The sequence below is a fragment of the Manis javanica genome, chromosome 11 (assembly GCF_040802235.1).
Source record: "Manis javanica isolate MJ-LG chromosome 11, MJ_LKY, whole genome shotgun sequence".
NCBI classification, from domain to species: Eukaryota; Metazoa; Chordata; class Mammalia; order Pholidota; family Manidae; genus Manis; species Manis javanica.
In genome coordinates this window covers 37,571,729-37,583,216 of record NC_133166.1, presented here as the reverse complement: position 1 = coordinate 37,583,216, position 11,488 = coordinate 37,571,729, and the positions used below count along the sequence as shown (strand labels likewise).

At 39.6% G+C, this 11,488-nt stretch overlaps 2 protein-coding genes across 6 annotated transcripts in view; one reads left to right on the top strand and one right to left on the bottom strand.

Annotated features, from left to right (window-relative positions):
* NCR3LG1 (natural killer cell cytotoxicity receptor 3 ligand 1) overlaps positions 1–1,522 on the bottom strand; it is a 62,878-nt gene extending 61,356 nt beyond the window's left edge. For 2 of the 5 annotated variants that reach the window (XR_005063574.2, XM_037026851.2), the window contains exons 1-2: positions 1,376–1,512; positions 453–994 (exon numbers count right to left, since the gene is read on the bottom strand). Coding sequence is in view for 4 of the 5 variants with exons in the window: in XM_037026851.2 (XP_036882746.1) it covers positions 453–543 (91 nt within the window). In the remaining variant the exon portion in view is untranslated. Of the gene's footprint in view, positions 1–452; positions 1,210–1,375 lie in introns of those variants that run through there. The other 3 variants (XM_037026853.2, XM_037026854.2, XM_037026852.2) reach the window with 3 other exon arrangements.
* A 4,287-nt stretch (positions 1,523–5,809) lies between these two features.
* On the top strand, positions 5,810–6,029 carry LOC108389688 (general transcription factor IIH subunit 5-like). The gene is given in 2 exon segments (XM_037027075.1): positions 5,810–5,908; positions 5,910–6,029. Coding segments are annotated over 2 exon segments (219 nt in total).
* The last annotated feature ends 5,459 nt before the right edge of the window (positions 6,030–11,488 follow it).

Sequence of the window (11,488 nt, the reverse complement as noted above, 5' to 3'; positions counted from 1 at the left end):
CTCCCCCAAGTGCCGACTGAGCTCGGCATTATGCGTCAGTATGGCGGATGCAGTCCTGAATGCGTAAACGCAGCCAGCATTTCACAATAGGAGAGCTCAGAGTCGGCGCGCTTTAAGGTACAGCTCCAGGTAGCTGAGCACCTGACACGGGGTGCGGCCCGAAGAGCCCAGCGATAGCCACCCCGCCCCCCTTGCCCCCCCGCCTCCCCCAATACCCCCCCCCGCCTTCCCCAACACCCCCCCTACCGCCACCCACCACCCACCACCGCCTTCCCCCACCACCGCCTTCCCCCACCACCGCCTTCCCCCACCACCGCCTTCCCCCACCACCGCCTTCCCCCACCACCGCCTTCCCCACCACCCCCGCCCCACCCGCCGCCGCCGCCGCCGCCGCCTTCCGCCCCCCCCCCCCCCGCCCCGCCTTCCCCGCCGCCGCCGCCGCTGCGTCCTACCTGCGGTGGGCAGCGTGCGCCACAGACCGAGGACCAGGAGTTGCGCGAAGGCCCACCACACGCGGCCGGCTGACCCCTCGGCCTTGTCCATAGCCTCGCGCAGCCGGCCGCAGCCGCTAGCCACGGGGGCGGAGCCGCAGTTCCCGTTCTGCGGCTGCGCGGCCGGCTGATCACACCCCGCGAAAGATGGAAGAAGTCCTGCGCTTCGGTCCGGATGAGACGCGGGGGGTATTGCCACGTCCCAGGTTTTTGGCCCCCTCGGCAGCTCTGCGAAGTCGTTTGGGTCACGCCGCTTACCCAGGAAAACTTGTGCCGCGCGTCTGCTGCACCCAGCGAGGCTGGGGTTCGGGGACAGGTCAGCCGTCAGGGAGACTTCGTTAACCGAGGCTAGACCCGATTCGCCCGGGCCGCGAAGGAAAATGCACTGGGGTTGGCGACCACGGTTAGTGGAAGCAATGTCCGAGCGCGGCGCACGCGCGGGGAGGTCACTTGTCGTACCACCCACGCGGAAACTCTTGACTTTGAGTGCCCTTCATCGCTGCCTAGCATTGAGAGAGACATGGTACTCAGATGCTGCTTAACATTAAGGCCATCTATGTAAGACACATATGTCCACCTTGCTTTTGGAACATCACATACAATTCGGAACCATGTTAAAATATAAGAAAACACCCAACAAGTCATCAGAATGGTGAAGAGAAATAACGTAGGAGAAGATACATACAGGACAATATGGCAGAAGCTACCTCGTCAACCAATATCTATCTTCCCCTTCTTCCTTAATAAAACCACCACTTTCTTTCCTGAGCGCAGGGATTTCCAAAATAAAAAATGACATTTCCAAGCCTAGCTTGGAGCTAATTGTGGCCACTGACCAAGTTCTGACCAAAGTAATATAAATGGAAATGTTACGTGTGACTTACGGGAAATGTCTTCAAAGGGATGAATGTCCTCTTTACCCCTTCCTTCTGCTGATGGGAATGCAGATGTAGTGGTTAGAGCTTGAGCAGACATCTTGGACCATAATAAAGCAACACATTAAGGACAAGGGACCGCAAAATAGAGTGGTGCAGGGTCCCTGATTGTAAGGTTGGAAGCACCATAGGGAGGGGTGAGCACGTCAGACACCGGTGACATGCCGAAGTCCCCGGCTGCTGCCCCCTCCCAACCTGAAAAATGTGCCTTGGGCTAGCCAATCCTCGCACCGCTGTAAATCTAAGCTCTGCCTCCTCCTACCTTGTTTAAAAACTCGCTGCCTGTCTACTGATGCGCGGCTTCCCCACCCTCCATTTCTGGGGACTGGGAAATCTCGCCTGGGTTTTGCGTTCAAATAAACTACCTGGCCCTTTGTTGCATCTCTTCACCTGCTTATTTTGGCTAGAATTTAACTTACACTGATGACTTGGAAAACTTCCCTCCCAGCCCTAGAATGACACCTCTGAATTTGTAGAACAGAAGAAACAAAGTTAGTAAGCGGCTCTTATTTGAGGTGTTCTCATTTTCAGCAGAAATTAATCCTAATCATTACAAATGATGAAAGGGACAGAGCCAGTTTTTCTTGGAGTAGACTGGGGGTTGAACACGTAACAATCTTTACATCTCTGAGAACTTAACACCTAAGTATATGAGTAGACGTGATATTTTTGAAGGCTGAAGTAAGGGTCCTATGTGAATTTTGTGGTAAGAGAGATCTTGACTCAGCATAAGAAAAGCTTTTCTAACAAAAATAATGGGCTATTTCAAGTCATCCTACAGCAATCATTTACTGAACTCTGCCAGGTTCCGTCCAGGGGTAATGGATTCAGAGGTGAATAAAGCAGAGCCCTTAGTCTAGACCAGTGCTGCTCAAAGTAGCTGTGATGAAGGATCTTTTTTAAAGAAACTGTCCAACCCATTCAGAACTGTTATTTTGTAAAATATAGGAAAAGTGAATTAGAAAAATGAAATCAAGAAAGTAAAAACATCCAACCAATATATAATTACTGTTAAATTGCTAATAAGTTTCCAAAGGCATAAGTAATTTCAATTTCTGTGTTGACCCCCTCACAGTTGGGTTACATTTATGTGTAGACCAGCATCAGTCACAGACCATACTTGGAGAAATACTGGTCTAGATGCAAATTGAGGGCCATTGTATAAAACTAGCCTGTAACTCTTCAGAAATATCAATGTCGTGAAACACAAAGGCCGAAATACTATTCCAGATGAAGGGAAATCAAAGACACATGACAACCAAAAGCAAAGCTATATTCTGGGTTAAATCCTGGATCACAGAAAAAAATTAAAGAATAGTGTTGAGACAATTAGTGAAATTTGAATACAGACCACATGCTACATTTAGTAACAATGTGAAATTTCCTGAATTTGATCACTATGATGATTATTACAAAAGACTGACCTTGTTTTTAGGAGATGCTCAGGCATGTATTTAGGTTAAAGGATCACAATGTCTGTAACTTAATTCTTAAAAACTTCAGTAAAAAGAATTATATGGATAACTCCAGCACAAATGTGACAGGCTGCTTACAATAAATCTACAGGAAGGGCATATTAGAATGAGTTGTATTATTGTTGCAACTTTCTTCAATAGGTTTTCAAAGTTTACAGTTAAACACACACATATACACACAACTAAATGTAGTATGTGATCCCAGATTGGCTCTTAGCCTACAAAAAGTATAGAGTGGGATAATGGAAAAAATTTGTAGACTAGTTAATAGAAATCTATCAATATTGATTTTCTGAGTTAATATTGACTTTGTAAGATGTTAACATTTGGGGAACCTAGGTGAAGAGCATATATGAATTTTTGTGCTATTTTTGCAAGTTTTCCCTATATCTGAAACAATTTCAAAATGAAAAGTTAGAAAAAAGTTTAAACTCTCAGACTAGAACTTGTAGACTCTAAAAGTAAAAAATATTTATAGTTAGTGACAGCACCAGTGTTCTAACACCCAGTCTCCAGTACTTTCCACTGTATGATGATCATGGATTCTCTGCCACTGTGATATCTTCCTATTAAATGGTTCTTGGATTTAAGTGCAAATATTTCCTACATATTACACAAGCACTGGTGTGTGCCTGTATGTAGCTGTAAATCGTCTAAAGTGACATCTAAATGCTTATAGAATCTTCACAACCTCAGCCAGGTTTCCTCTTCAGTGTGGATTCCCTAATGTTGAAGAAGGTTAATGTGCTTTTCCATATGATTTACCAGCAGTTCCCAAACTTGTCTGCACATTAGAATAAACTGAAGATCTTTTAAAATTTTCAAAGACCAGACCACACTCCAGAAGAATGAAATCACAATCTCTGGAGATGGGACCCAGGCATCAGTATTTTTTGAAGTTCTTAGTTGATTCCATTATCTACACAAGTCTGGAAACTCACTGTGATTTCTACTTCAATACTATCACTGGAAGCAGGAGCCAGATAAATCATCTACTAGGAAGTGCTGGAGAAGCGGTTCCTCCATTGGCAGATGAACCCTAAGACCCTGAGACTATGAGTCCATAATAGTGTTTTTCAAACAACCACTCTTTCAATATTGACAAATTTGTCTTTCTTCCCAGAAAATTACAAAAAAATTACACATATTTTGATTTTACATTTAATATACTTAAATGTACATTTAATATACTTAAAAATGAACTTATACAAATGATGACTAGAATAATATTTTCCAACAAGTACTGCACTGGAAGAATTTTTACAACATATAGTCAAAAATACATTCATATATAACAAGTTTGTATAAGGTCTCTGTGTTTCACTAATTATCAAATTAAAACCCAATTGTTTATTGGTAGTTTTAAAAATAGTCCACTTATGTAAATAAGCTAAGAAGAATTAAGTCTAAGTACACTTCCAACTAATAAAATTTATTTCCAAAATTTAAAATTAACTGAACATTTTGATGACATATTTTTAAAAGATTACATTTTTAACTCGACACCCTGCGAAATAAAATAAAAGGTCTTTGAAATGGGAGGTATAAACCACCATTATTAAACGGTTTTTACAACACAATAAATACTGATAAAATATGGATTAGGCAGCATTGGTTTCCTTCATGAAAAGGAAAAGCAATGAGGAAAATAATTTTTTTTTCATGTTTAATTTCAGAAGACTTTTTCAAAGATACATAATAATTAATGGTATTTCCTCCAGTCCTGTTTTAGGAACAAGCTTACGTAAAAACACACACATGTTCCTGCCAAAAATAAGATCTTTTAATCAGAGGCTATATAAATTGGTACATACTTTGAAAGCTGCAAGGGCTTACAACTTTCATGTGTGCTTACAGAGTCTGTATTAACAGTTTCAGAGAAAGAAGCACCCCCACTGAAAACGGGCTCCTTCCTCCTTTTGTAGGCCCTGGATCTAGATAGTGGGGTGCAGACAGAATTATCTGGAAGTCACCAGAGCGATCACAAAAGAATGAAACAATCATTCTGGACATAGACTGGCCTCAAATTAAAACACTTAGCTTAAAAATAAAATACTTAGCCTCTAATTTATCTTTTATATAAATCTTTTGGAAATTAATCCCACTTTAATAAAGTCACCTCTATGTCTTACTTAGTAATATGACTGACTCCCTTAGAGAAAAGATGAATACTTTGTGAGGGAAGGGGAGAACTCACTTAAGTCTGAAAGGCCTGAAAATAAGCGTGCAGATAAGTCGTAACTTTAAAATCATGCAGAAAATAATTACTCCATTCAAAATTCCATGGAGTGGCAAAATTATAAGAATTATAAAACATTTTAACACTTTAATTACAATAATAATAATCCTGAAAAGTCTCAGGAAAATACTTATTACTAAGGGTAAAACAAAGTAAGAAAATTTGCACAGCAAAAGTCAAATCTATTGCTTGCAATAGATTGTAAACAAATTACAAACAAAACTTGTTTACGGGCATGCATAGCTTTGAAGGCAACCAGAAGGGTGAGTGTCTAAAGAAAAATACACTGTCCAGGGCTGGCTGACAGCCAAGCTGGTATGTGGCATTCATCATCCAGAACACAACTGACATCAATTACAATGTAAACTAAATGCTTTATAGTGAAAATTGTAGACACCTATAAACATGAAATGTAAATTTTTTTCTACATAACTCTAGACAATATTTGAAAAAAATCTAAATTGCCTACAATTAAATCCAAGGTTTTATTGGTTTTTGGTTTTGCTTTTGTCTCAACAAACAGGTTGGCAGTGCAGGTGTCTTCCCCACTTGCTGCGGCTGGTTGGTCGAGCTCAGGTCTTTGATTCTCTAACTGCTACTGAGTAACACCAAGGCACTGCTGAGTCTGAGGGTGGAGCATTTTTTAAGGTCACCTGCACCTGGGAAAAGATGGTCCATGTCTTGAAAGGCATGCTGATAGAACATAACCCTTCCAGGCAGCAGTTCTGCTGTAGCTGGCTGAGTCGAACAAATGCCCTAAGGAGGAAGTTTCATCACTCAAGACACTGGTAACACTCGTGTCTTCGAAACAGCAGAGGTGGTTAATGTCCTCCAGGAGCAAGTGGGTGAATTGATGGACCAAAATGCTTTTTTTCTTACCCAGAAGTGAAAATATTAGATATTGACCTCTTAGGAATTCTAAGTAACAAATGTGAGAAACTATCACCATTCAGTATCCTATGTGACTGATTAGAGAGTTACTTAGAAACATGCTACAGGAAAAACTGTGGTCTTATTTGTTCAGAAAAAAGCCCCTGCACTGATATTCCTGTTTCTCTTTTATCAATATGTGTACCATAGAATTAAAAAAGAAAATGATTTAACAATGGCTGTGAAAAAGAAAGAAAGAAACTATTACTAATACATAGCTAACTACTCATCTAAAAAATAAATTAGAACATGGGTAGGGAGAGATTGGAATCCTGCTAATGATACTGTGTTTAAAAAAAAAAAAAGCTAGATCTTAATACGCCGATGGACAGTGACTGTAATGGGGTATATGGGGGGACTTGATGATGGGGGGAGTCTAGTAAACATAATGTTACACATGTAATTGTAGATTAATGATACCAAAAAAAAAAAACTAGGAAAAGATCCAATTTCCTTCAAATCTCACACCTTGAAAGCAAATTGTCATTAAGTCTTCCATGCTATCACCACAAGAAAAAAAAAAGTAAGCTTTTCATTTTACTTAATACACCTTAGTCTCTCAGTTCCAACAAAAACGAATGAAATATTAAGCTGAGGCACCAGTGGTCAAGGGTGAAGATGAACTTCTCCAGCCGCTTCTTCAGGAGAGAAAAATCTTGCATGAAATCACTGTCTAACTCTGGCGCTTTTTCAATTTCTTCGTGATTGTATGGCACAACTATAAAACAAAGATTAAATTTTAGGCACTATCCAGAACTGGGCTTGTCAAAATTTCTCCCTAAAGAAAATACATTTCTCATTCCTTCTCTTATTAGCTAGGCTATCTTAAAAACCACGTTATCACAAAACATTATAATTTCTTTTACGTTTTCCTCATGTGAAAACAGATTAGCATGTAAGCTTCTGGGTAATACAAATATGTTCAATTAGCATAAAAAATAATGCTGTTGTAACCAAATATTGGTTAAAAACAGAAAGTAGAATGATGTCTCAAAAGATTTTTTACCAGTACTTATAAATGGCAGGTTGCAGTTACTTTTAGTGAAAGTTAAATATTCTAGAGGACCATCATCTTTTAAAATACAACTTTAATTATATATACCTAAGCATACTACAAACTTTACATACTTCATGAAAATTCATATGTGAAACAAAACCCCAGATTACTAATATATAATGCTAAGTTAGCTAAACCAAAGGCTGTTTAGTATCTAAAGTATTATTAAGAACAATGGTATAAATTAAACATAGGACTAATACCTTCTAACAGTGTTGGAAAGAATACAAATCTTTAAGAAATAACATTCACTCATAAATGCCCAATAGTCATAAGTAATGTAGTTCCTTAAGTCCATACAAAATTTTAGGCTAACAATTCTTTTTTTAATAATATATATTATAATAATTTTCTGGAAACCGTAGGTATGTCTACATTAATATCCATCCATTATTTACTCGTGCCAAAAAAGCATTCTAAGAAACTTCTCTATGTTGTCCTCCAGTCACTTTCTTTTTTTATTTGACATATAACACTGTATAAATTTAAGGTAGTATGATGTGTTACTTTGATACATGTATATATTATAATATGATTGCCATTATATCAATACTTAATCACATTACATAACAATAGTGCAATATTGTTGTCTATAGTTCCTTTCTGATTTAACCCCAATCCACCATCTAAAAGTTTACCCTAGGTCAATCCCTGTCTCATCACAGTATCTGGTCACAGAGAAGAGTCTCAACAAAAGAATATTGCAGACCATTTTGTAATGTTTCCTATAATTTAAGTAATAGAGACAGGAATTCTCCATCTCTAAAGAAATGTAGCACTATTCAGCTGAGTGATTTCTGTGCGCCTTTTTTGAAGCTACATGTAAGCAGAATTATTCTAGACTGCCATATTTAATTTTGGGATCCATGATTTTTTTAAAAATCTGAAATATGGATGAATATGCAATTATTTTAAAATGTATAAAATGAGGACTAAAGTTTTAAAAACTACTAATGTTAAGAGAAACAATGTAAAATTATGAGCTGTTATGATGGGTTGATTCACTCAGCAGCTTTAAACATGCATTCTGATACTACCCAGGTAGGGAAGTTAAACACTATTATTTCCCAACCTCCCTTACAACTGGGGTCCAATCAATCAGATGCACTCACTTGAGTCTTTTACTCAGAACCAAGTTACATGGGAAGAGAGGCAGGGCATGAGGTATCCATTTTTGCCAGCAGAAAGCACGGCAGAGGTGTTGTGGTTCTGGAGCTGGCATTCACAGCTTCCTAAGCCAGTAGGCGACTTCTTGATCTGGCAAGCAGCTTCTTGATTGTTGCAAAAGCAGCAGCTTCTTCAGCAGCCCATTCTTGTGATGTAGTTCCTATGAAGCTCAGCCTTGGTTCCGCTTCTTCAGCCCTCCCAAAGATCCTGTGAGCTATCTATACCCCTTAATCAATTCCATCCTGTTTAATACCTAAAGAAGGTTCCATTCCCTACAACCAAGAATCTTGATCTATACAGAATTTGGTAGCTAGAAAAAGGTTTAGCATGTAAAAGGATCTTAAATATGGAGTTGGCTTAGTTGAGGAGGGAGGGCTTTGGGCAGTGAGACCTCATGCCCACTGAGGTTAAGGTGTCAGAGAAAGTGATGGTAGAACTTCAGAATGCTAGCATGTGTGGGCCGCTTCTTGCCTCTTTCAGCAAAGTCCTACAAGAGAGATATGACTCAGGCTAAGGTTAGCAAGTCTGCACAGATGGAAGGGAATAGCTTTGCTGAGGGAATTGCTCTGTCTACAAAGTCCCAAATCTGGAGCCCTGAAGAATTGAGAGTCAACTACTACCACTCTCCAAACTGAAACAGTCAAAAGTAAAGGTTCTGAGGAAGCTTCTAAAGGTTTTTCAAGAACCTTCCCTTATGAATTTTCTGCCAAGCAACGGCAGCCATCTAAGGAAAAAGTTTAGATTAAGACTGTTGTCATCCTAGGAATTTATCCAAAGAAAACAAGATCACAGATTCAAAAAGACATATGCACCCCTATGTTTATCACAGCACTATCTACAATAGCTAAGATATGGAAGCAACCTAAGTGTCCATTAGTAGATGGATGGATAAAGAAGATGTGGTACATATACACAATGGAATATTATTCAGCTATAAGAAGAAACCAAATCCTACCATTTGCAACAACATGGCGCTAGAGGGTATTATGCTCATTGAAATAAGCCAGGCAGAGAAAGACAAGAACCAAATGATTTCACTTATTTGTGGAGTATAACAATGAAGCAAAACAGAAGACACAAAACAGCAGCAGACTCCCAATCTCCAAGGGACTAGCGGTTACCAAAGAGAAAGGGGGTGAGGAGGGTGGGTGGGAGGGAGGGAGAAGGGGATTAAAGGGCATTGTGATTAGCACACACAATGTAGGAGGGGCACAGGAAAGGCACTGTAGCACAGAGAAGACAAGTAGTGACTACATAGCATCTTAACTACACTGATGAACAGTGGCTGCAATGGGGTATGGGGGTGCCTTGGTAATATGGGTGAATGTAGTAACTACAATGTTGCTCATGTGAAATCTTCATGAGATTGTATATCAATGATACCTTAATGAAAAAAAAGAAAGACTGTTGTCATCCCATCCAAGCCTGTAGTAAATGGTGCCAAGTATATAGCATTCATTTAAAATCCAAGGGGAGAGAGAGAGAACATGGAGGCCAGCAAGTACAAGATGAGGTTCTTTATTAAAAACTGTGTCTGGACAAGATCTTTGTGGTCACTCATGGTAGAAATGGAAGAAAACATAGCAGTCTCTTACTAAGTTTTTAGGGACTGTCCTGCCAAAAAACAACACAAAACAAACGAAAACCCTAAAGCTGGCCTGCAACAACCTGTAACTCTCTGAAACAATCCCCAAGCCCCCAGCCCACAGTTGCAGGAAGTGATTTACTAAGGTTGCCCAGCCTCTAAGAAGGGCACACTTCTCAATGCCCACTCAGATGTGTCCTTGAAAATCAATGGATGATAAAATCTTCCTAGAGGGCAATGTCAAGAGCCCCGAGAACATCAGACAACGGAGTTCCTCCCAAAAAGGCAAATCTGGGGTTGCCTGGTAGGAAAATGAAGGAATGTATTTATGGACAGAGCAGAGAGGCCTTGCTATTTTTGCCAAGCAGTATTTTTTAAATACTTTAAGTTAAGGATCAATGATTACTATATTTCTCATTTTCCCATTCGAAGGGTTGATTTTATTGCAGTTTTCCTATGCTGATCCCACCGTTATGCATATAGTGTTCATGGGGCAGACAGACACCTTGCTTTTTAGTTGGTAGACAGCCAGAACATAAGGAGCCACATCCTAATCTGAAGGAGGGGACTACACTCAAATATCATGGTCTTTGAGATATATGCAAGAATGGATTGGATTTTAGTGGTTTCCTTTTCGGGTGGGGGAAGTAAGTACTTTCTATGTTTCAGAAGAGTGTACACAGATATGTAGGTAGCCCACAAAGCTGTTTGGGTTAATACTGAAAATTGCCAAACTTTCCCTCTTCCCTTCTTCCTTAGTTAAAGAATCCTGACTTTTGGCTGGTCACATTGCCACATGGATATCTCAGCTTCCCTAGCAGCTAAATGGCCATGTGACTGAGTTCTGGCCAATGAGATGTAAGTTTAAGTGCTATTATTTTCCAGAAAAACTGTCAAAAGGAAGCTGAATCAACTGGGGAAAGTGCCTTTTCTTGCCCTTCTCCTGCTACCTCCAAAAGCAATCTTAGACAGTGAGAATGAGGTGACTTGAGGATAAAACCCATACACTGAGGATGGCAGAACAGAAAGATAGGAACCTGGATATCATCTCCATCCAGATTTTTTTTATGTAAGTGGTTTCGCTTAAACCAATTCTATCTTTGGTTTTCCTGTTACGTAGAGCAGAATTTGATCCTAAATGATAGAGTTTAAAGCAAAAATATGAATGAAAAATTACCTAAAGTAGTAGCAAAAGCTATTCAGTAGAAGAATTTCTAGCAGTAAGGTTGCTGAAAGGAGGATAAAGCTACCATGAAACACTGGGGAATGCTGTGGTCTTCTCAGGAAAAGAGTTAATATCAAAGAGACTCTTACTGAGAGAGCGGATGATAAGCACCCATGAAAGAGTAACTATCTTTACGAGTGAGAGCAATTTATTTTAAAAGCATAGACAGAGCTTTCTCACTTAAATAGTTACCGATAGTTTCATTAAATTACAGCATGAGGCCATTTAATGAAATCACTAAAGGAGAACAAAGGAAAACTGAGGTGAGAAAGTAAGAGTAGATACTGAGTTTGTTCCTTTCTGGTTCTGGAAGATGTCAATTCTTAAATATGTGTATCCAAAAAAATGTGTTCCCTTTTTAAAATTATCTTCCTTTATTCTATA